The sequence below is a fragment of the Mastigoproctus giganteus genome, chromosome 8 (genome assembly GCF_048544385.1).
Source record: "Mastigoproctus giganteus isolate SK-2022 chromosome 8, ASM4854438v1, whole genome shotgun sequence".
Taxonomy (NCBI): domain Eukaryota; kingdom Metazoa; phylum Arthropoda; class Arachnida; order Uropygi; family Thelyphonidae; genus Mastigoproctus; species Mastigoproctus giganteus.
This window is the reverse complement of record NC_143582.1, coordinates 137,923,871-137,950,766: the sequence shown is the minus strand read 5'-3', so window position 1 is coordinate 137,950,766 and position 26,896 is coordinate 137,923,871. Positions and strand designations below refer to the sequence as shown.

Genomic DNA, 26,896 nt, shown 5'->3' with positions numbered 1-26,896 from the left:
ATGTCATCTGCAAATCGTAAATGGTTTAGGTACTCTCCATTCACATTGACTCCTTTCTGCGACCAGTCTAATCGTCTGAAAACTTCCTCAAGGGCAGCAGTAAACAGCTTCGGAGATATTGTGTCTCCTTGTTGAACTCCTTTCTAGATTTTAAATCTGCTACTGTCTTTGTCTAGTCTGATAAAGGAGGTAGCATTCTCATATATTTTCTTCAAAATCATAATATATGGGGTATCTCTGCCTTGTCTTTCCAGTGCCCGAAACATTGCCTTATGCTGTATGGAGTCAAATGCCTTTTCATAATCCACAAATGCCAGGCATACATAATGGTGGTTTATATTCATTTGCTTTCTCCATTAGCTGTGATATTACGTGAAGGTGATCCATAGTTGAGAATCCTGTCCTAAAGCCAGCTTGCTCTTTTGGTTGATTCTCATCAAGTATTCTTTCTAATCTGTTAGTAATGACCCTTGTGAACAACTTGTAGATGTGGGATAACAAGCTAATTGGTCTATAATTTCCAATTTCTGATTTATCTCCTTTCTTATGCAGCAAAACTATGATTGCATTATTTCACAGCTTAGGCGTCACACCTTTTGTAATGCATTTTGTGATGAGCCTTGCCAGTTTTTGTGTTATGTCTCTTCCTCCTAATTTTAACAACTCTACAATAACTTCATCTACCCCCAGGGCTTTCTGATTCTTCATTTTCTTCAACGCATGTTCTACCTCATCAGGAAGAATATCGGGTATGTCGTATGTGTTACTAATTTGCGATCCATCTTCCCCACTGCTGGCATCATTTCCTCACTCCTTGTATAATTCTCTATAGTAGTCTTCTGCTATTTGAATAATGCCTTCTCTGCTATTTATAAGTAAACCATCGCTATTCTTCAGTTTCAGTATCATTTGTCTTTCTGTATTACTGCGCATGGCTGCTGATTTAAGTCCATTGTTTTCCCTTAATGCTTGTTCTACTTTTCTTGTATTAAATCTTCTTATGTCCTCTCTGAGTCTCTTTCTAATGGCTTTGCATAACTCAGTATACTCAATTTTCTCCTTGTCAGTGTTTATCTTATTCTTCATTTGTCGCCTTCGGGTCATCATAACAAGTGTTTCTTGACTAATTTTTTCTTCTTTGGATTTCTCTTTCCCTATAGGTTTTTTGGGCTTTATCACTTTCAGAAAGTTGTAATATTCCTCATTGATATCTTGGTCCTGAGAAGTCTGCAGAAGCTCAAACTTGTTCTTAAGTTCCAGAACATACTGCTCTTATCCTCTTCTGTTATCTCAAAGACCTTTATATTATTTACTCGAGTCAGTTTTTTCCTTTCCTACATCTATATCAAATGTGCATCTTGACATTCTGTGATCACTTCCAACATTTACCTTATTCAGGATGGTAACATCATTCACGATATATCTTCTATTAGTGAGGAAGAAGTCGATTTAATTAGTTGTTAATCTATTTGGACTCTTCCTTGTCCACCCTTTTCTTGAAAAAAGTGTTCATTACTGACAATCCTTGAGATTCTACAAATTCCACAAGTCTTTCACCTCTTTCATTTCTTGCACCAATTCCAAAGTTTCCTATAGTTCCCCTTTCTGCGCTGTTTTGTCTTTTTCCAACCTTAGCATGGAAGTCCCCCATAAGAATAGTGTAGTGGGTTTTCTTCTCATATAGAAGACGGCGCCTCCATAGCCAGGTGGACAGGAGCAGCAGTGCGTGCACACGCTTCTTGATTAGACCGGGGTTCGAGCCCGTAACCACCAAATACGGAGGATGCGGAAAGGTCAGGGAATGATCACCGTATATCCCCGGAGCAATATAGCCTTAGTTGCTAATGCTCCTAAAAACCAAATAACAAAAAAAAAAAAAACATCTAGAAGACTCTCAATTAATTTCGATGTACATTTCTTCAACCTCTTCATCATCATGGCTCGATGTTGGTGCATAAATCATTATAACCTTTAGCTTGTACCTATTAGAAATCTTGAGTATTAGTCATGACACCCTTGGTAATGTACTTTTATATCTTTGTGGAGAAACCCAACTCTACCTTCGCTCCTTTCACTATTTCCATTGGTGTACAGCAGATTTCCACTTGATAAGCTTATAAGTGATTTATTTCTTCTTGTTTCAGCCAAACCGATGATATTCCAATTCACATTTTCTAGTCCTTTTCCAGCTCTAGTATCCTGTCTTCACTGATGAGCGATCTTACGTTGTAACAGGCCAAGTTCAGTTTCTGTGCATGGCAGCCTGATCGTACCCAGAGATTCTTAGCACCCTCTGCTTCCACTCTTATCCTCTCGCTGCCGTAAGAGGGGGAGTAAAAGCCACTGGGGACTGAGGGCCATTTGTTTCGTCGTGCTGTCGTATGTTGGAGGCTTTGGTCTTTTCCTCTTCACGCTGACTAGGCATCTTGAAGAGAACCACTCTACACGTTCGTTGCCACCTAAGTGATGTAACAGAGTTTACCATCAAGAAGGTATGCATGAGTGGATTTTAGGGAGGCAGGCCAACTGGACTTCTCCTAAATCTTCTGTAATAGAAAAATATTGGATCCATCAGTGTTTTAGACTGAGTGTCTGATAACACACAGAATACCTGTTCCCCTCTAAGCCCCTGGGGACTAAGGGCACCTGGAGTTTAAATGTCTTCAATTTCTGATTGGATATGAAGATATAAGAAGTTTACATTTCTAGCAACCAAAAAAACACATGATGGAAAGAGATTGAAGCATACTTCATTCATTCAGCATGTCGTGTGAATAGCCATCTAATATAAACAGATCTTTCCTCTTTGCCATTTTAGTAGAGGTAGGGCATGAATCTATATGGGTACACGAACATTTCCACTTCAGCATCGTGCCATAGGATTTCACCTTTCAACAAGTGAAACTCAGTTCCCTTCCTGTGCATTCCATTAAAAAAGAGCAGAGGATGTGGTTTTCTAAATGCTGTTATAGTTTATACACAGTAAACTGTCGAAATAATGGCACCTGAAATAATGGAACATTTGAGCTAATGGCACATTCAGATCGGATGTTTACATACAGCTCAAAGGTCTTGCAGTGCTGATAAAAGTCAATGGCAAGTCACGTGAGTAATGTATTTATTTATGTTTGCCATTTTGAAAGTGAATTCTGTACTGATATTAGCATTAGTAGAGGTATATGATGCAAGAAAGCAAGCTTATACAGCATCAACCGAAAAAAAACAAAAAACCCTTCCTATTTCACCCATCCATTTGCTCCAAACGTTTGTCCACTTCTTCCTTGAATTTATTTAAGCTATGAAATTCCACAATGACAGATGAAAGTTTGTTCCAGCAGTCAACTACCTGATGGTTAAAGGCAAATTTCCACACATCTATTCGACAACTGTCTTTCCTCAATTTCAGTTTATGCCCCCTCAGGTTTTTGTAATCTGAGCAAGTAGAAGAATCCCATCAGAATTCAGAGTGCTCAAACCAATTAAAGGCCTTATACACCTCAATCAGATCACCTCACAGGTGCCTAGTCTCCAGTCACTGCAATTTGCAGAACTTAAGCCTTTCTTGGTAAGAGTAATCCTTTGTTCCCCTCACCAATCTTGTTGCCCTTCCCTGTACATGCTCAAGCAACTTAACATCCTTCCTAAAATGAGGCCTCCAGACCTGTATGCAGTACTCAAGGTGTGGCCTAACCATTGCCTTAAACAAAGGGATAATCACCTCCTTTTCCCTGCTAGCAAAATTCCTGTATATCATTCACAAGACCCCATGTACTACTCTTGCAGCCTGTCTGCACAATTACCCCAGGTCTTTTCCACTCTTCACTTCCATATACCACACAGTTGGTATGTTTCTCTTCAGTTACTGCTACCCATATGCAATACTTTGCATTTGTCAATGTTAAACTTCAGTTGTCACTTCTCAGCCCATTTGGCCAACTTATCTAGATCCAGTTGCAGTAGCATACTGTCTTTACTTTCATTAACACCCTGCCAACCTTTGTATCATCTGCAAACTTGGACATTAAGCCTGATATACCTTCATCAATGTCATTGATGAATATACAAAAACAACAATGTGCCCAACACCAAACCCTGGGGGACTCCACTAAGACCATTAGTCCAAGAAGTGCAGTGTCCATTGATTACCACTCTCTGTCTACTCCCACTCAACCATCCTTTTATCCATTGTAGTAACTTATCCTTATTGCATACTGCTCCAATTTGTATAGTAGTCTTCCATGTGCAACAGTATCAAAAGTTTTCCTGAAATCCTAGTACAGTCAATCCTCGTATAGCATGTTTTTACATTACACGAATTCGATCATACACGATTTATAAATAGGGGAACGATATCGTATATAACACGAACATAATTCGCTTATGCACGATTCGCCTTTGTGTTTACAAGAAATGGCAGCAGAACACGGAATCACCCCAACTGAACGCAACACAATAGCAATGAAGAGAAGATTCTGAAAATGTATTTATGTTTTTTATATCAGTGAAGGGGAAATACATTTCACCATAATAATGTAAAAACCTACACAATTCCAGCTATCGGTATTATAGCAAATGCAATTAGATCTAGTTTACTACCCATTTATAACAGATTCCACTAGCAGGAATGCAACAGGAAATTGTTTTTATTGTTTTATGGTAGTAACCCCCAGAAATGTACTTTAGTAAAATGTGAGCTAGTGAGGTGTTAATAGTGTGTCTCTGCCTTTACAGTGTTGTTTATTCAGTTGCTACACGCACGCAGCTTTGTTTATGTGTATCAAGCGTGCCTCCTCATTTTGTAATTGTGCTTTATTCCCTAAAAATTAGTAAAATACTTAAAAGTTGTGAAAAGGAAGTGTCCTGGTGAAGACACTACGGATTCAGAGAGAAAAAGAAAATCAATATCGATAGACAGAGGCAGACTCGGTCAAAAATTCTTACCCAGGAAAATTTATAGTGGCCTCATACTAGTGTTTATGGCCAAAATCACACTTCTGGCCTCCGGCCCACCGGGGGTTTCCCCAGTAAGGCTTATGGCTAGTCCACCTCTGTCGATAGAGAAAAAATATGAAATTGTGAAACACTTTGAGTGAAATGAAAGACCATGTGATAATGAACATACTACAGGCCTAAACGAGGCTACGGCAAAAATTAGAAAGAGTGCAGAGAAAATAAAAACAACTTCCATAGCAGGAAAAACTCAAAGTGTAACAAAATCCATTAGATCAAGACACAAAGAATTGGAAGAGATGGAACACCTGTTTGGATAGAAGATCAAACAAAGAACAAGTTTGCTTATGATAGAAGCAAAAGCATTAGCAATATTTTATTACGTAATAGTCGTAATAAAATACGTAAGTATTTTATTATGATTATTTATTGTGTTTGGTAATGTTTTGGTTACAAATGTGTGTTCAATCTTGGGTGGTTGGCACCTAACCCTATTTTTCCCCATCGGCCTGTTATTTATATTGCACGATTTTGGATTGCACGAGGGTCTCTAGCGTGCTATACAAGGACTGATTGTATATAACAAAATTATTTTTTGCATCCAGTTCCTTTGTGACCACATAATACAATCAAATTGGTCAGACAAGACTTCCCCTTAAAAAACCCAAAGCTGTGTCTGAATTATTACTGCAGTCTTGTCTAGATGATCCTGCAATGCTTCTTTAACCAGTGACTCCATTATTTTCACTGAAACACAAGTTAAACTAACAGGTCTGTAATTACTCATGTCACCCTTTGTGTATTGGAGATTCATTTGCACATCTCCGGTAAACGGGGACCCCCCCTGAATCTAAGGATGCTCTCATAATTATGGCTAAGGGTTTGCTTACTTCCCTCGCTGCCTCCTTCAATATAACTGGATAGATTCCATCAATCCCGGGTGCCTTTCTTATGTTTAACGTCAACAATTTCTCCTCCGCTTTGCTCTCAGTTATTACAAAATCATTTAGCTTCCTGTTAGTTTAATTTGTTTCTGTTCTCCACTTCCCTATAGAATACCTCATGTATGAATGTAGATGCAAAATACTCATTCAGTTTCTCAGCTATCTGAGCAGGATCATTTACAGTCAAACAATCAATATCAAGTGGACCAATCTGATTCATCCCCTTCCTTTTAGAGTTTATATAAGTAAAGAAGTCTTTACTGTTTTTCTTTGCATCCTTTGCCAAAGATTTCTCATAATCTGCCTTCACTTGCCTAACCTCCTTTATGACTTGATTACAGACTAGTTTATATCTTCCATAGGCTTCTGTGCTGTGTCATAATTTATATGCATCCCATGCATTTTCTTCTTTGCCACAAGTCTCATTAGTTCATCTGACATCCTTTTGGCCTAAACCTTGAACAGTATTTCTTAGTTGGTATGAAAAGCCTAGTAGCTTCCAAGATTAATTCCTTGAATGCTTCCCATTTAGAATTGCAGTTGGTAACATCATCAGTTGACCCCACTGTATAGAATTTAAAATATCTCTGAGACCACTGTAGTCACCTTTACAAAAGCAAAAGCCCTTCCCTTTACCCCTGATGGTAGTTAAATATTTAAGTAAATTCCACATAAGTACACTGTGATCATTGCCACCTAGTGGCTCCTTTATCTGTAAATTCTTAATGCATTGAATAATCACTGCTGATAATCAGATCAAGAATATTACTCCCTCTAGTTGTGTCTTGAACATGCTGCTATAGAAAACAATAATTCAATAAATCCACAAAAGTCTTGCTAGTGTGTGAGTGACCAACTCGCAAGTTCCAGCTCAAGTTAACTAAATTTTAACTTGACTGGAACTTGCGAGATAACGGAAGAATCAAAATAATGGCACCTTCACTCCCCGAAGGTGCCGTTTTTCTGTAATTAGGTTTGATATACTAATCTTTTGTCCCCTTAAGCTGCCTGTGGAAAATATAAATACCAAAGCAAAGAAATTCTTACAAAGTGGAACATATTTTAGCAGTTACAAAAGTTGGTGTTTCAACCTTATTCTTGATATGCTTAGAGTTTTTAAAAAACATGTCATTCAAAGTATCTGCCCCTTTTGCTGCACGCTAGAAAAACATACTAGTGAATGCTAATTATAATTGATAACTTAATTCCCAAGAAACTTATAACTGATGTAATTTAACAAAAGATGGGGCAGGGATCGAAACTCCAACTTTGTAAGAGATGGTTATAGATTGTCAAGCGACATAGAAGTGCTATGGTAAATACAAACTAGTCTGTAATCAGCTCAGGGATTTAGGCGAGCTAAGCTAGATTATGAGAAGTCCCCGGTTAAGAGTGCAAAGAAAAGAGACATTAAAAGAAAAGAGGTGAACTATGTTGGGCCAGTGGACATAAATGGCATAACTATTGATGATTCTGTGCAGCTTGCTGACAAAATAAATATTTTGCATCTTCATTCACATATGAAGTTTTAGGGACACAAGTAGCAGTCATCTATCTAATATTGATTGGGAGGTAAATGATTTTATAATAACTGAAATAAGAGAAATCATTACTGCTAAAACTGAAGAAGATAAAAGGGAAACTGATAGATTCCATCAGTACATGCAGCCACAGTTCCCTCTAAGCTGCACACATGCACTGATTTCTATGAAGTTGCACAGGTGCTTTTAACTTTCTGTGCACACAGCCGACAGGAGTATTAGTGGAAGAATAAATATAGGAAGGGTGGATAACTCATGCCATAAGATTCACTATTGCATGACATGTTCCCACATCTTTTATTTACAAATACATAGTGCATAGTGAAAAGTTATATGTGTTGATTTTTATTTATATGAAAAAAATTATTACATTATGAATATATAAAGGACTGTAGCAGTTGTAGTTTATATTGTATGTTTTTAAGGCGAGTTTATTGTTATAAAAATAATTGTTGTTGTTATCTGGTTTCTAGGAGCATTAGCAACTAAGGCCATATTGCTCCGGGGATATGCGGTGGTCATTCCCTGACCTTTCCGCATCCTCCGTATTTGGTGGTCACGGGCTCGAACCCCAGTCTAATCAAGAAGCGTGTGCTACGCACTGCTGCTCCTGCCCACCTGGCTACAGAAGTGCCATAAAAATAATATAAATACCATATTATTATAGCCATATGGTGCAAGGAAGGGTTGTTAGGCTTATGCTGCACAAGCCAAAAAAAAAATCCCGAGTTACCCTGAGAGAGAGTGTGTGTCAGAAGTAGAAGGGAATCACCAAGAAAGAGAAGAATGATGATATCCAGCTCAGGACCCTGGGTGTGCCGAGCCCATACTCACCGGATGTGAGCCCAGGGAAGATCAGCATTTTTACATTCTGTCCACTCAACCACACACATATACAGTATGTGTGGGGGTAGAGTGTATAAGGAATGTATTGTGATCGTGAAAATTTTCGAAGTCGAGTTTTTTACGTATTAATTTTTACTAATTAATACATAAAAATATGTGGGCGGTTCTACTGATCTGGATTTTTTTTAAGTATAACCAAAAATGTTTAGTATTACTTAATATATTATTAAAAGTAAAATATGAAAAATTAAACTTTTTTTTTTAAATTTTTATAAACTATTTTAATAATGCATTAAAAATTTGTGATTTTTCCTAACATTTCATAATATCTTCATTTAAATACAGAGAATTAATAAAATTCTTTAATTTTAAAATTTTTCAGATAAAAAATGTCCAAAAGAAAAACTGAAGACGTAAATACTGTAAATAAAAAAACTTGCAAAACATTTAAAAAGGATTGGCTTTTAAAACAAATTGATGCTGAAATTCCATCAAATAAAAAGCAAAGCCTAAAACTAGGAGATATTTTTCAATACAATGAAAAAAATGGTGTCATCTTGTGTACTTTTTGTGCAGAAGCAAAAGTTGCAGGAGAATTTAGTACAGGAAGAATGGAAACTAGATTATTTAAAATGGCATCTAAGTCAGAAGATACATATGGATGCAGTTACCAAGTTACGTAATCTGAAAAAAGGTGGAATTTTAACTATTTTGACGGAAACTGTAGAAGTATGTAACATAAAAAAGGAAAGAAGTGAATGATTGAAATCAAATTTTGACATGGTCAAGGTTTTTAAATTTAATTAATGATGTGATATTAGCCATAAAAATTAATGCATCAACAAATTCTGTACAAGACATTCATGAACACTTGGAAAAATTTATAGATATACATACAAATTGGGAAGCAAAAATTATTCATTTCAATTTGTTGAATGTATAAATTCTGTTCTTATAAAAAATATCCTGAACGAAACGTATTTGATATTAATGCTATCACAAATGAAAGCAATAATTTTGACTTGGGGAACCTTAATGTGATATGCCTTTCAAAAAAATATTCACGATTTATTACAAATAAATCGTGAATGTTATTTCAAAAATATCAGAAGAATATTCGGAATTAAAATTTATAATTGCCGAAAAAACTAAAACTGGAACATTTAAAACTTTCAGTGACACTGTAAATTTCGTACTTACAAATTTATTTAGCACTATGTATACAATTAAAACAAAAAATCGAAATAGAAAAATGAACCTCATTTAAGCGACCTTATGAGAATCAAACTGCATTTAGCTAATGGTGCAATAATAAATGTAGATGATGTCTACAAAGCATGGACCTCTACAAATAACAGAAGAGAAAAATTCCAAGAAAAATAAATAACTGTAAAGTGTAAATTTATTGTTAACATTTTTTTTATTATTATGCATGTCCCTACTTATAATTAAAACAATTTGTAAAAATATTGCACATATTTAATCTTGTCTAAAAATGTTTTACTCAGGTGCATTTCTGCACTGCGCAGCTATAAGAAAAATTAGAGGGAACAATGCCTGCAGCAATGAAAACTGAACTTGGCCTGTTATAACGTAAGATCACTCATCAGTGAAGACAGGATATTAGAGCTGGAAAAGGAATTAGAAAATGTGAATTGGAATATCATCGGTTTGGCTGAAACAAGAAGAAGAAATGAATCACTTATAAGTTTATCAAGTGGAAATCTGCTGTGCACCAATGGAAACAGTGAAAGGAGTGAAGGTGGAGTTGGGTTTCTGGTCCATAAAGATTTTAAAACCAACATTTTGGAATTCAAAAGTACATCACCAAGGGTGTCAAGACTAATACTCAAGATTTCTAAGAGGTTGAAGAAATGTACACCGAAATTGAGAGTCTTCTAGATGAGCAGAAAACCCACTACACTATTATTATGGGGGACTTCAATGGTAAGGTTGGAAAAAAGGCAAAACAGTGCAGAAAGAGGAACTATAGGAAATTTTGGAATGGGTGAAAGAAATAAAAGAGGTGAAAGACTTGTGGAATTTGCAGAATCTCAAGGACTGTCAGTAATGAACACTTTTTTCAAGAAAAGGGTGAACAGAAAGTGGACATGGAAGAGTCCAAATGGATTAACAACTAATGAAATCTACTTCATCCTCACTAACAGAAGATATATTGTGAATGATGTTACCATCCTGAATAAGGCAAATGTTGGAAGTGATCACAGAATGGTAAGATGTAGGAAAGGAAAGGAAAAAACTGACTCGAGTAAATAATACAAAGGTCTTTGAGAAAACAGAGAAGGAGAAAAAGCAGTATGTACTGGAACTTAAGAACAAGTTTGAGCTTCTGAAGACTGCTCAGGACCAAGATATCGACGAGGAATATTACAACTTTCTGAAAGTGATAAAACCCAAGAAACCTATAGGGAAAAAGAAATCCGAAGAAGAAAAAATTAGTCAAGAAACACTTGTCATGATGAACCGAAGACGACAAATGAAGAGCAAGAAAAACACTGACAGGGAGAAAATTGAGTATACTGAGTTATGCAAAGCCATTAGAAAGCGACTCAGAGAGGACATAAGAAGATTTAACACAAGAAAAGTAGAACAAGCATTAAGGGAAAACAAAGGATTTAAATCAGCAGCCATGAGCAGTAATACAGAAAGACAAATGATACTGAAACTGAAGAATAGCGATGGTGTACTTATAAACAGCAGAGAAGGCATAATTCAAATAGCAGAAGACTACTATAGAGAATTATACAAGGAGCGAGGGAATGATGCCAGCAGTGGGGAAGATGGATTGCAAAGTAGCAACACATACGACATACCCGATATTCTTCCTGATGAGGTAGAACATGCATTGAAGAAAATGAAGTTACTGTAGAGTTGTTAAAATTGGGAGGAAGAGACATAACACAAAAACTGGCAAGGTTCTTCACAAAGTGCATTAGAAAAGGTATGACGCCTAAGCAGTGGAATAATGCAATCATAGTTTTGCTGCATAAGAAAGGAGATAACTCAGAAATTGGAAATTATAGACCAATTAGCTTGTTATCCCACATCTACAAGTTGTTCACAAGGGTCATTACTAACAGATTAAAAAGAATACTTGATGAGAATCAACCGAAAGAGCAAGCTGGCTTTAGGACAAGATTCTCAACTATGGATCACCTATGGATTACGTAATATCACAGCTTATGGAGAAAGTAAATTAATATAAAACACCATTATGCCTGGCATTTGTGGATTATGAAAAGGCATTTGACTCCATACAGCATAAGGCAATGCTTCGGGCACTGGATAGACAAGGCATAGATACCCCATATATTATGATTTTGAAGATAATATATGAGAGTGCTACCTCCTTTATCAGACTAGACAAAGACAGTAGGAAATTTAAAATCGAGAAAGGAGTTCGACAAGGAGACACAATATCTCCGAAGCTGTTTACTGCTGCCCTTGAGGAAGCTTTCAGAAGATTAGACTGGTCGCAGAAAGGAGTCAATGTTTGGTTTGTTTGGTTTGGTTTTTTTTTTTTTTTTAGGAGCATTAGCAGCTAAGGCCATATTGCTGCGGGAAATGCGGTGGTCATTCCCTGACCTTTCCGCATCCTCCGTATTTGGTGGTGACGGGCTCGAACCCCGGTCTAATCAAGAAGCATGTGCTACGCACTGCTACTCCTTCCTACCTGGCTACGGAGGCGCCTTAGGGGGAGTCAATGTGAACGGAGAGTACCTAAACCATTTACGGTTTGCAGATGACATTGTGGTCATAAGCCACGATCCCAAAGAATTAGAGGAAAATCGTAATCAGTTATGCACAGTTAGTAAGGATTTTGGACTAAAGATGAATATGCTAAAACAAAAGTAATGATGAAGAAGTTATGCCACAAAAAAGGGAAATAATGATTGAAAGAGCAGTAATTGAAAAGGTGGAGTCATATACTTATCTGGGACAAGTTATTAGCTGTAATAATGATAATTGGCTGGAAGTCAAGAGAAGAATAAATTTTGGATGGATAGCATTCAGGAAATATAGTCACATACTGATGAGCAATATCCCAGTTTGTCTGAAATGTAAAATAATGAACCAATGTATACTCCCCACCATGACTTATGGGAGTGAAACTTGGGCACTCACCAAAAGAACGGAAGAGAAGCTGAGAACTACACAGCGAAGAATGGAATGAATTATATTGGGAATCAGACTGTTAGATAAGAAGAGAAACACATGGATTAGGCAGAAAACTCAAGTAAAGCACATTCTTATCAAAACTAAAGAACTAAAATGGTCTTGGGCAGGACACATATCTTGAAGACATCATGACAGATGGACTAAGAAAATAATAGAATGGTACCCAAGAGGAGCTAGAAGAAAACCTGGAAGACAAAGGCGGAGATGGATAGATGAAATTCATGAGTTTTTGGGTAGTAAATGGATGGCCAGTGCTCAAAACAGAAGGAACTGGAAAGATGCTGGAGAGGCCTTCATCCTGCAGTGGATTGAAAATGGCTGATGATGATGATTGCCTGCAGCTAATAGAATCTATCCAGTTATATTAAAAGAAGCAGCAAAAGAGGTAGAAAAATGTTTACCCATAATAATGAGAGCATCCATATATTCAGAAGTCCCTACAGATTTCAGATATGCAAAGCTATCTCCTATTTACAAGGTTGATTCAAAGGGTGAATTGGGCAACCACATACCTATAAGTTTGACCTCTGTGTATAGAAAATAATGGAGTCAATAGTGAAAGAAGCAATACAGGATCATTTTGATAAGAGTGATCTGACTAAGCTACAATGATGTCATTAATAAGAAGTTGGATGCAAAGAATAATTTTGATATCATATACTTAAGACTCTGGCAAAGCCTATCAATGGTGGGTGTTTAAATCAGAGCAATGTGGCATTATGGGCAAGTTACTGCTATGTATAAAGGGATAGTTAAGTGGTAGAAGAGAAAGAGTGGTTATATATGGTCACTACTCTTCATGGACTGATGTAATGAGCAGAGTACTAAGGAATTGGTGTTGGACCCCTACTGTTTAATTTAAGGGCACAACATTAATGATATATACTGATGACTTCAAGTTGATGTCTAGGTTTGCTGATGATGCAAAAGCGAGTCAGGCGATTAATGACAGTAATCATGGTGTTACTTCAAGAAGATATGGATAAATTAGGTAGATGGGCTGAAAAATGGCAACTTAGGTTTAACACTGATAAATGCATGGTATGCATTTTGGTAGCAACAATCATAGAATAATGTATGAGAGGTATCAAAAAGTTTTCCTCCTGATCATGTTCTGCGTCCCAGGAGGTTGAGACTTGGAACATATATTACTCCTGTGTGTAGTCATCACCCAAAGTGACACATTTCTCCATCTTTTGCAGCACTTCCTTATGCCATTTTTATAGGTCTCACTTTGCTCTTGAAACCATGCTTCTGTTACATTTGATTACAGAAATTGATTCTGTTACAGAAATTACCCTTGCATTGCCAAAAAAATGATTTCAGCTGCAGAAAGAGAAGAATCAAAAGGTGCCAAGTCGGGGGAATAAGGTGGGTATGGCAAGATATGAAGTCTTAACCTCTGGACAAGATCAGTGGTTGTGACTGCAGTGTGGGCTGGTGAGTTGTCATGAAGCAACAGTATGACTTTGCTGAGAATCAATGTTCTGCTTGTAATTGCTTCAGTAAGTCACTATAGTAATGTACATGATGGTGTTACCCTTCTCCAGGTAATCTGTGAGAATAATGCCCATCTTACCCCAGAAAACTGACAAAAACACCTTTCCCCCTTGCAGATGGTTGCGCTTTGGCTTTTTTTTTGGGAGTTGGCAATGATGGATATTTTCATTGTTTTGAAACCTGTTTTGTTTCTGGGTAAAAATTATATATTCATGATTGATCCATAGTCACCAATTCGGAGTAAAATCAGGTTAGGATCTCTACTGCACATGACAATCATTTCAGTAGAGCAGGTCTGCCTGTTTTTATTTCTGAAGAAGTGAGAAAGTGGGGAATCCATTGTGCTGAGACCCTTATTCATATTCAGATCATTGTGAATTATACTCTCTAATCCATAACTTATCCCAGTCTCAGCAACTATCTGTTTAATTGTTATCCAATGGTCATTGAAGATCATCTGATCATTCAATTTTCTCCATGAATTCAGCAGGGTGAGATGTGGATGCCACATACTTCATTCCTCATAATGGATGCTCTCCTGGTCGCACTTGAGAAAAGGGGATCGATTCAGCCCTATGATGGACAGAAAGAAAGCAATGGAATTTATAGCATATATTACTAGATAAACAAGCAATACAGTCAATAAAACGTAAAGTTCATAACACAGAAGGTAGGGGTAAAACTTTCTGATATCCCCCATACCATTTGGGTAAACTAAACATCTAAACTCAAGGTAACTGAAAATGAAAAAGACCTTTGTGAACTGAGTCCAAGATGGTCTCTGAGCAGTACAAAACAGGCTATGAGAACTGCTCAAGAATTCTGTCATGATATACAGGAACTCTGATGGCAGAACAAGGAATTCATTATCCTGTTATATAAGGCAATGGTTAAGCTACATCTGGAATACTACATACAGGTTCAGAAACCTCACTGTAGAAATAACACTGACCTGTTGGAAAGGGTGCAGAGAAGAGTAACCAGATTAATTAGGTGTACATAAGCATTTGCAGGGTAATTTAATTGAAATGTACACGCCATTTTTAACCTTTTCAGATGACAAAATTTTAAACTGAAAAGGATCTTTGCAGAATAAATGCAGACATTTGCATTCATTCAAAGAGTAATTGACTGCTGGAATAAGCTTCTGCCTGATGATATGGAATTAGGTAGTTTGAATATATTTGAAGAAGGTATCTACAAATTATTAGAAGGAATGTGCAAATGAACTCGGTAATTTTTTCTTTTTCCTTTTTTTTTTAAATTTTTTATTTTGTTGGTGCTATTATAAATTTTGCTTCCTTGCATCACGTTGCCGATACTAATAAAATTGTCTAATATCTGGTTTAAGACATGGTAACATACACCTCATTAAACAAGATTTTAAATTATTAAAAAAAGTATTTTTGAACAAATGAGTAAATTATTTTGAATTATAAACCAGACTTGTAATGTCAATAAATATTACCTAATGTCTGATTCACTGATAATGCTACACGGACATAATTCAGCCCTAAATATTTCTTGACACATTGTATTGCTTCCTTAATTGAAATGCTGTTATTCAGGTGACCATATCTTCCCATTCCAGTATTTAACAATGGAATCTGTAAAAAATACAAATAATAATTTTAATCAGATTTGTAAAGAAGTGGAATACTATTTCAATGCAGGTATAGAAATAGTTTGAGAAAATTATGTTATTTTGCATTATGTTTGTCTTTTTTTTTCTGCCTAGAGATGCTATTATCTCTCCTGTGATGGGGTTTGGGCTTATGCTCATTTTATAAATGACTATGCTGTCTACGAATAGTCATTGTCCCTCTAGTGACAAGCTTTGTCACTAGAGGGACAATAGTATACACAAATGGTGAAGACAAGGAAAAAAATGCCGAGTAGCATTATTTTCTCAAACAATGTTATTCACAGATAGGAGTGTTTGGAAACTAAGGTAAAAATGAGCATAATAGGAAATGGATATGTACAACAGAAAGCATCATTTCTTCAATTTTTGATAACATCCAATGGAACCTTCTACATGTATTCATTATACAAGTGTATTCATTATACATTATAAAATATGGGAGTAATAATAGTGTGGACAAAAGTTGAGGTATCACCTGACACATGTTCTAAATGCAGCATACATGCATCCATGCATGCACAATTGAGGTACAGTAGAACCGTTAATCCGGACTGGATTTTCAATCAGGAAAAATTCTAACTATCAAAAAAAAATATATTTCTGTTCACTGACATTTGGGAGGGGATTTAAAGTTTAAAACAATAAAAAAGATAAGCAATCAATAACAAAGAACACCGCACGCACAAATTGCAACTAACACGATACATGCAAATGAGAACAGAGTAACAAGTTACAAAACTTAAAAAAATAAGAATGAAGAGAACGTTCTGAAAATTTATTTATGTTTTTGATATGATTGATGATTTCATGGAAGGGGAAACACATTTCATCATAATAACGTAAAAACCCACAGAATTCCAGCTGTCGGTATTATCGCAAATTCAATAAGATCGTGTTTACTATCCGTTTATAATAGATTGCACTAACAGAAAAGTCTAATAAACAGGGGACTGCTAATTGTTTTTATTGTTTTGACCTCCAGAAATCCGACTGGACCATGTGGTATGGTTGGAGACAATCGTAGGGTAATCTCAAGTGCTGGCCTATTCAGTTGACAGCTGCAGCTAGCATTGTCTCTGTGTACATGGCTGATTTTAAAAGTGAGTTTCAAAATTAAAGCAAAAAAAACATTGAGGACTATTTCAAGTAAACTTCTTGAAAATAGTTATTTGTTTTGTATTGCAATATATTTTTTTTGTGTTTAATTTTGTGTAATATTCTACATTAAAAATTTATTGTTTTGTACAGTATTTTGTTTACTTACCATGTTCTTTTACTTTTTACAATTTTTACTTTAAAATATTGTTTTAATAATTTAATATAAAAACCAATTTAGTTAAAATTTTGTTATTTAGTAACTTTAAATAAAAACTGGTATGTTAAAGATAGCTTCTGGTTAATCCAGACTTTCACTAATCCAGACCAAATGTAGTCCTGTCAAGTCCAGATTAACGGGGTTCTACTGTATGTGGTTCATAAAAAGTTATGTGAACTTTTGTGAAAGTGCATGATTTTATTCCGTTATGGTGTCACACCATACTACATACAGACCCAGCAATATCTCAAGCAGTATGAGAACAATGTGTTCATATATTCACTGGATAGTCCAGCCCTCATCTCCTTGGACTACCACTTCATTCAAAAGGATATGTAGGAAAAAAATTTATCATGAAGGTTATTATTATATTAATACCACTTTTATAACATGTGAAATTAATAATATAGTTTATTAGGCTGTTCGCCTACATTACTATACATTAAGGTGATGTTTCGGGTATCTTACCAATACCCATCATCAGACCATGCTGTTGGGGAAACAGAAAATTAAAAAGGTTAAAAATTTTGAATATTTTAGAATATTACAGTTACAATTACTAATATTACAATTATGATTACAACTATCAATATTACAATTGACCTGAAACTTGATGTATGCACATCAGGCTTCTGGGAGCACTGGTAAGAGGAGTCTGTCAACAGGTAAGAATTTAATCTCTTTGTATTTACTTTAGATTTCCTGTTTTCTATTGTAACGGCAATTCAAAACTTAATACTTTAGAACAGGCATGTCAAACTCGTTTTGCATCACGGGCCATATAAGCTATTTTGCATTAGGCTGAGGGCCACATGCCTTCAATACTCAAAATATAAACAAAATACTATTTTTAGAATTACTATATAGATAACCTTTTTTTAGTATATAGATAACCTGTTTTGTATCCTACGTTAGTTTTTAAATTAAAAATACTTTACAATATTTAATAAAAAAATAAACAATAAAACCACAATTTATTATTATATCATTTTTTAGAGGACACTTGGCATTGTTTTCCACAAAGCAGATCATCAAAATTTGGTTGAATGCCTTGAGCTGATGTAATCTTTAAGATTGATGATAGATGGTGATCGGTTAATCTTCACCTTTCTGGAGTTTTGTTATTTTTCATTGAAGAAAAACAGTTGCTCACATAAGTATGTGCTCCTGAACATTGCCAGTATATTCGTAGCGAAAGATAACATTTCTGGAAATCGATCTGCAGGTAATTAAGTGTAAAAGTCTGGAATTCCAACTTCCATATATTTTTGCTTTAGCAAAGAGTCACATTGGATTTCAATTAATTCCATTTGTAAGCTCTCATCAACAATTTCAATATCAATAGACATAGGCGAAATAAAAGGACGAAACTGTAATACAAGTTCACAATTTTTGAAATCAGAAAATCTTCTATCAAACTCCATTTCTAACAACTTAATTTGGTGTGTATATTCTGTAAATTTTAAGTCAGGTGATTTTAACAACAGAGATTGGTAACTTTTAAAATGAGATAAGTTTTCTTTTTCTATTTGTTGGCACCAAAGTAATCATTTTTCTTTGAAAACATTAATATTATCAAATAACATTGTAACAATGTGATGTTTTCCTTGAAGTTTAAGATTAAGTTGGTTAAGATGACTTGTAATGTCAACTGAGAAGGCCAGATCCTTTATCCATTGTACATCTTTTAATACAGTACATTCATAATTCTTTGTTTCCATTACGATTTCATCCAACAGCTCGAAGAACTGTTTTAAGATTTTATGACTCGAAATCCATCGAACTTCTGTATAATAAGGTAGATCAGTGTGTTCACTTTCTATGTCTTCCAGAAATTAAACAAATTGTTGCTGATTAAAGTCCACGTGCTCGAATAAAATTTATAATTTTGGAGACTTTTTTTAGCACATGTCCGATATTTAAAACCTTGGAACATAATACTTGCTGGTGAATAATGCAATGAAAATGTTTGAAATGATTATTATCATGTTGTTTGCATGTTTCTTTTAGTTTTGCAATGACACCCTTAGTTAATAACCGTCATGGCAGGTGCGCCATCAGTTGCAAGACAAACCAACTCGTTCAATGTAATATATATTTATTCAGAATTTCCACGAGTGCACCAAAAATATCAGCTCCAGTGGTTGTATCATGCATAGGAATAATTTCTAAAAGCTCTTCACTTACTTTCAAGTTCACATCACACCCAAGGATAAAAATGGCCAGCTGAGCAATATCTCGAATGTCTGTACTTTCATCAATTGCAATAGAATAAGTTTCAAATGTGGATATCATTGAATTGAGCTGATTTCTTAAATTTTCAGCTATTTCATTGATACTATTAGCTACTGTGTTTCTACTTAAGTTTACACTTTTGAAGCTTTTTACTTTCTCTGGACACAACACTTCTGCTACTTTAATTAAGCACTCACTAATAAAACCTCCTTCCGTAAAAGGTTTTGATTTGCTTGCAATTAAATGTGATAACAAGTAACTAGCTTTTACAGCTGCTTTATTTTCCTCAGAAGGTTTGGTGAAAACGTTTTGCTGTTTTTTAAGAATTGATTTCAGTTCTAACAACTTACTTTTACGATGTTTCTCAACGTATTTATCATAGATTTCTTTATGATGTGTATCATAATGTCTCCTGATATTGTATTCTTTGCAGACTGAAATAGATTTACTACATATAAGCATACTATTTTGCTCTTTTTCTGGATGCAGTAGTAGTCTAGCTCCCATTTTTCTTGGAAGTTACGGCATTTTTCTTCAATTGTTCTTTTCTTACTCATACTGGTATTAGGGGTTGACATAATGCTTATTATTATGCGTCTTTTTAATTTAATACAAATAAAACACAAAATTAACCGCACACAGTTAAAAATATAATTCACGAATATATAACTGAGCAAACACTTTGTGGTCTGTAGTACTCGAAGCTGCAGGCGGAGGCCTAAAAATGAAACATTATGTCCTATCTTTTCTCTTTTTTTTGCGCGCTGTACTGAAAATTGCTTAAATGTAAAATTCAAAATAAATTATGTGAAAATAAAAATAAACTTGATTGGTATTTTTTTCCATTTCTTTTGATTAAAAAAAAAAAAAGGATTTTCAAGAAATCTTGGCTGGCCACAGCCTTTTTGCTGGAGGGCCGCATGAGGCTTGTGTGTTTGACATGCCTGCTTTAGAATCATAATTTGAAAACTGTAATTGTAATATTGATAGTTGCAATTGTAAAAATTTGGTAATTGTAATTGTAGTATTGGTAATTGTAACTGTAATATTATAAAATATTCAAAATTTTTTTAACCTTTTCTATTTTCTGTTTCCTCAACAGCATGGTCTGATGATGGGTATCGATAAGATACCCGAAACGTCACCTTAATGTATAGTAATGTAGGAGAACAGCTTAATAAGCTACATTATTAATTTCATGTGGTGTAAGAATGGTATTAATATAATAATAACCTTAATGGAAAACAACCATGTAGCATCCTTCCCTAACTATACTGGATCTAGATATGGACCAACCACAGTCCATCTCATTTGCAACTTCTTCCTACTACTGCTTCTTCATAAAAATGTTCAGAGCCTCAGCAAGCAATAGGAAACATGAAAAGAAAATAGACCAGGTACAACTCTCTCCAGTCCACCTGAACCAGAAGCATGGTCTGATGATGGGTATCGGTAAGATCCTGAACCAGCCTACACACCAACCCTGATTTACAGAGTATGGGAGCAAGGGTCACCCCAGGCTCCCAACCCTGATGACAGAGTATGGAAGCAAAGGTCACCCCAGGCTTCCACTAGAATCCTGAACCCGGATCCAGGATAAAATCTTGCCACCAGTAGCATGGTCTGATGATAGGTATCGGTAAGTTCCTGAACCAGCCTGCACACCAACCCTGATGGTCAGAGTATGGGAGCAAAAGTCTCCTCAGACTCCCAATACACAAAAACCCCAGATCCAGGATAAAAACTTGGCACTATCCTATTGGCTAATGGAATTAATCGCTCATCTATAAATTAACTGCTGGCAGTGCATTTGCCTGTATCAGGTTTCTGGGAGCATCGGCAAGAGGAGTCTGTCAGCAGGTAAGAATTTAATCTCTTTGTTTACCTTAGATTTTCTGTGTTCTGTTGTAACGGCAATTCAAAACTTAATACTTTAGAATCGTAATTTGCAAACTGTAATCATAATATTGATAGTTGTAATCGTAATTGTACTATTGGTAATTGTAATTGTAGTATTGGTAATTGTAACTGTAATAGTCTAAAATATTAAAAATTTGTAACCTTTTCTATTTTCTGTTTCCTCAATGGCATGGTCTGATGATGGGTATCAGTAAGTTATGCAAAACATCACCTTAATGTATAGTAATGTAGATGGCCAGTCTAAGAAACTATATTATTTATTTCATGTGGTACAAGAGTGGTATTAATATAATACAATGACTTCTTAATTTATGTGAGGGTTACATTCTAGAACGTCTCACGCAATTTAAATTCGTGCTTAATGTAAATAATCACCAAAAAAAAAAATGTGATAATAAGCCTATGAGAGTAACTGTTGCATCTCGTTACATTACCCCTACTGGTACATACGATTCATTTTCTTTGGTTGAAAGACTGGACAGTCTAAAGAAAATGATGATCAACCAAAGAGCTTCATTCATCTTTATTGATTTACTTATTTTTTTATTTTGTACAGTAAGAAAGCGTATGTTCACTATATATACAGTATATTGTTCACTATATATACAGTATTCACTATATATAACCTGCATATACAGTACAACAAAAACAAAGAGAGAGAGAGAGAGAGAGAGAGAGGGGCCTTAGGCAGATTACAATGACTTTTGTGCAGTTAAGGGCACACCACTCTTAACACTTTCTTTAATTTATCAGCACTATCTCAAATGTATTGATATGTACATTTGATACAGTATGCAATGTACGCTCACTAAGACTTAGGGCAAGTTTAATGCATGCCGTGCTCTCACCTCGTTCGTATGGCTTAAACACTTCCAGTTTCATTTCAAGCGAAACTGATTACCTTGAGCACTTAACATCACCTCCACTAGAATTATGAGGACGCTTACTAGCCTTAAAGGTAATAGTATAAACAAAATAAATAAAAATAAGCAAAAAAGAAAAATAACTATGCACTTCCAAATAGACAACAAACCGACAATCTTAAGCAAAACAAAATGAAAAAATGGCGGGCTATTGCACCAGCCTCTCGTGGTGCTTTCACAGAAAATATGGTTGCTGCATGTTATTTTAAATTCACATAATTTAAACATAAAGTAAGAAGTCACTGTAATAACATTAATGGAAAACAACCATGTAGTGTCCTTCCCTAACTAAATTTTGTCATGCCCCTACTCAGTCACATCATTCAGGGGTGCAGGTGATGCAGCTGCACAGGGTCCTGAACACAGTGGGGTTGAAAAAGAGAAGAAACAGCTTGCCATTATAGAAATTATGCACCAGGGGCCCAAGTTTGTGACGATATACACCACCCCTCCTTTACATGTACTACTGTTTCTTATGTCAATAAATGAACTCACACAGCAGTCTTTTGTATCTTAGTTTTCAGACATCCCTTGTGTATATCTAATATAAATGAAAACAATAGGGAAGAAAGGCTTAAGTTCTGCAAGTTGCAGCATCTGGAGACTAGGCACCTGCGAGGTGACCTGAACGAGGTGCATAAGGCTTGAATGGTTTGAGCAGGCTCAATGCTGACAAGATACTTCCACTTGCTTAGATTAAGAGTGTGAGGGGGCATAGATTCAAATTGAGGAAAGACGGTTGTAGAATAGATGTGCGGACGTTTGCCTTTAGCCAGCGGGTATTTGATTGCTGGAACAGACTTTCATCTGTTATTGTGAAAGTCAATAGCTTAAATAAATTTAAGGCTGAACTAGACAAGCATTTGGAGTGACCGGATGGATGAAATGGGAAGGGTTTTTTTTTTTTTTTTTTTTGGCTGATGCTATATAAGCTTGCTTTCTTGCATCATATACCTCAACTAATGCTAATGCTAATAGCAGAAGAAAATTACCATTGTATGTATTAGCTCATATCTTAATTATTTTAATTTCTGTGTGCGATTCAAAATGATCAGAATCACTCCTTGTAATGATGTTTTTTTTTCAAATAATGAAACTATAAACATACTAAGTGTATGTTTCTAGTTTCATTATAAAGAAGTAGTCATTTTAATGAGATTAAGATAGTATTCATTTAGCTAAAAGTAAAATGTTTAGAGAGCATATTAGAGAGGAAACTTTTGCTGATTATCAGCAGTGACTCTTCATGCATTAAGATTCTGCAAATTAAAAACCACTAGGTGACAGTGATCGTAGTGCATGATGTGAAATTTACTGAAAGGTGTAACTACTGTCAAGGGCATAGGGAAGGGCTTTTTCTCTTGACAAGTGCTTTTGGAAAGGTAACTACAATGGTTTCAGGCTATTTTTAAATTCTATGTATTGGCACTGACTGATGATGTAACTAACAGAAAGTTAGATGGGAAGCATTCAAGGAAGCAACTGTAAAAGCTTAGGTTTTTTATACCGACTAAGAAATACTGTTCAAAGCTTAGTCATAAAGTTATTTGGTTTTTAGGAGCATTAGCAACTAAGGCCATATTGTTCCAGAGATATGTGGTGGTCATTCCCTGACCTTTCCGCATCCTCCGTATTTGGTGGTCACAGACTCGAACCCGGGTCTAATCAAGAAGCGTGTGCTACGCACTGCTGCCCCTGCCCACCTGGCTACGGAGGCGCCCTTAGTCATAAAGGGATTATATGAACTGATGAGACATGTTGGTAGAGAAGAAGAATACATGGGATGCATATAAATGATCAGGTGATACAGAAGCCTATAATAGACATAAACCAGTCTGCAATAAAGTCACAAAGGAGGTTTGGCAAGCTAAAGCAAATTACATGGTCTCTGCCAAATAATACAAAGAAGAGCATCAAAGACTTCTTTGCTTATGTAAGGAAGGGGATAAATCACCTGAAGGAAGGGGATAAATCACATTGGCCTGATAGATATGAATGGTTTAACTATTGATGGTCCTCAGCTTGCTGACATTGAATAGATATTTTGTGTATATTCATATGAGGAATTTTTTAGGGATGGGTATGCCAGAAGTGTAATAAATCCTAACATGGAATCTATATTATTTTGTGATAACCAAGAGGAAAGTGGAAATGAGATTGTTGAATCTAAATGTGAAAAAGGCACCTGGGCTGGATGGAACCTATCTAATTATATTAAGGAATGCAGAAAAAAATCTATCCTAACCCAACAAGCAGCATGTTTAATGGGAAAAGAAGAAGAGGTAAGCAAGCCTTTAGCTGCAATTAGAAGAGCTTCCTTGGATTCAGGGGAAGTACCTACAGAGGATTGATTTAGCCTTTTGATAACGGTTTTGACAGTCCTTTAAAACTACGAAATTCTGTGCTGCCACCACCATTTGTGTTCTATTTGTTTTCCCTGCTCATGGACTATGGCACAGCATTGCAATTTCCATTGAAGAAAAGCATGCTGCAGAACTGCCAAGTCGATCTTGTCCCATTCCTGCTGGCAAACTTTCCACAAACCTTCAACAGTTCTGAGGCGGTGGTTTCCAAGAGCGCTTTTCAAAAGTCCAAATGCGCAAAAAATCCATGGGTGTGGCATCAGATTATTTAACAGGTATATCTTCAAATGGGATTGAACGAATACCTGTCTCCGCTTCCATTCTCTGCAAAAAAGCGCGGTTGGAATGCCTTATCCTGGTGCACCCAGACCTTTTTGGTGTCAGAACCGCACAATGTGGGTATTTCACTTTCAAAAAAAAAAAAACGGCTGTAGAACTTCAGTCTGGTAAACACTGAGTTAACTTTCACGATTTTAGCGACTCTACGCAATTAAAATTTGCTGTTATAACAAAAATCGGCTACAACCATAAAACCTTGGATAAAACTTTCCTTGCGCTGACATGCCCATATTGGAAAGGCCTTGTCACCTGTGGACGGTAATAAATTGCCCGAATTTTGTTGCAATTGGAGAGGTATACCCACGCTTCATCCAGTGTTGCTATGAATTTCCACCTTTCAGCTGCCAGATATTTTTCGTAGAGTTTTCGAGCATTGATCCGCCGCTCTGCAATGTGCCTTGCTGCTAGGTGGTGTATGTGGGCCTTGTACTTCTTCCCAGTTGCGAATTTTCGTTGATTATGCAACAAACTGTTGACTGGGAGGTTCCCACACGTGATGCTATAGCTCTTTGGGTTTTTGGATTTTCACCGACAACGAGTGACTGTACTTTTTGTACTACCTTCCTCGTTTGACTTGGAGCAAGTTGCAGTTTCTTCGGTATTTTCCGCCCACTTGCAGCAGTTTTGTGGAATTTTCCTTTGCCATTCAAAACCTTATGGATACTAAACTTTGATACACTAAAATTTTTCAACTTGCACCTATCAATCATTTTTGCATAACTGTACCCTTCGTTGGAAATGGTGGTTATGTAACCTTCCAACCATGGGTCCAATTTCTGAGGCATGTCGAGGTTCAAACAACTTCTACAACTGATGCACCTGTTCATAAGGTTTGGGACTGCACCTACGCGCAAAAAAAAAAAAAAAAAAATTTACATTGCTGCCGTACATCACAAGCAGGATTAATGTCAAAATTATTATCAAAAGGCTGAATCAACCCTCTGTATGGACTGGAGACATGCTAATGTATACCCAATTCACAAAGAGGATCACAGGGTGATACAAGTAGCTACAGACCTGTTAGGTTGACTTCTGTTCCAGTGAAAATTATACTGTAAAATGATTAAAGAACTAATGTGGGGCCACCTAGACAGGAATGCAGTAATTTGAACTCACAGCATGAATTTGTTATGGGGCAATCTTGTCTGACCAATCTGATTGGGTACTATGATGCAATTAGCATTACCATTAGTAAAGGAATATGATGCAAGAAAACAAGCTTATACAGCATCAGCCAAAAAAAAAAAAAAAACCTCCCATTTCACCCCTCCATTCGTTCCAAATACATGTCCAGCTCAGCCTTAAATTTATTTAGGCTATCAACTTCTACAACAAAGGATGGAAGTCTGTTCCACAACCAACTACCCGCTGGCTAAAGGCCAACTTCCGCATATCTATCCTACATCTGTCTTTCCTCAATTTGAATTTATGCCCTCTCAAGTGATTATTCTGAGCAAGAGGAACAATCCCATCAGCACTGAGCATGCTCAAACCATTTAAGGCTTTATACACCTCATTCAGATCACCTCGCAGGTGCTTAGTCTTCATACACTGTAATTTGCAAATTTAAGCCTTTCTTCGTAAGAGCAACCCTTTGTTCCATTCACTAATCTTGTTGCCCTTCTCTGTACTCGTTCCAACAGCTCTACATCCTTCTTAAAATTAGGCCTCCAGACCTGTATACAGTACTCAAGGTGTGACCTGACCATTGCCTTATACAAGGCCATTGCCTTATAATCACCTCCTTATCCCTGCTAGAAAAATTCCTGTATATCATTGACAAGACACAATAAGCTACTCTTGCAGACTGTCTGCACTGCTCAGAAAACTTCATATCTGCCTGCACAAATTACCCCTAGGTCCTTTTCGTTCTCTACCACTGTCAGTGTAGTACCACAGAGTTGATACGTCACTCTGGGGTTACTGCTTCCCATATGCAGTACTTTACATTTGTCAATGTTAAACTTCAGTTGCCACCTCTCAGCCCATCTGCTCAACTTTTTTAAATCCTGTTGCAGCAGTGTACCGTCATTTGTGTCATTAACAACCCTGGCAACCTTCATATTGTCTGCAAACTTGGACATTAAGCCTGATATACCATAATCAATATAATTAATGAATACAGAAATCAACAATGAACCCGACACTGAACCCTGGGGACTCTACTAATAACAT

At 36.2% G+C, this 26,896-nt stretch overlaps 1 protein-coding gene across 1 annotated transcript in view; it reads right to left on the bottom strand.

Moving 5' to 3' along the window:
* LOC150081847 (NIF3-like protein 1) overlaps window positions 1–26,896 on the bottom strand; it is a 151,753-nt gene that overhangs the window by 24,839 nt on the left and 100,018 nt on the right. The window contains exon 5 of the mRNA XM_090379752.1: window positions 15,450–15,588. Coding sequence (XP_090235878.1) covers window positions 15,450–15,588 — 139 coding nt within the window. The remainder of the gene's footprint in view (window positions 1–15,449; window positions 15,589–26,896) is intronic.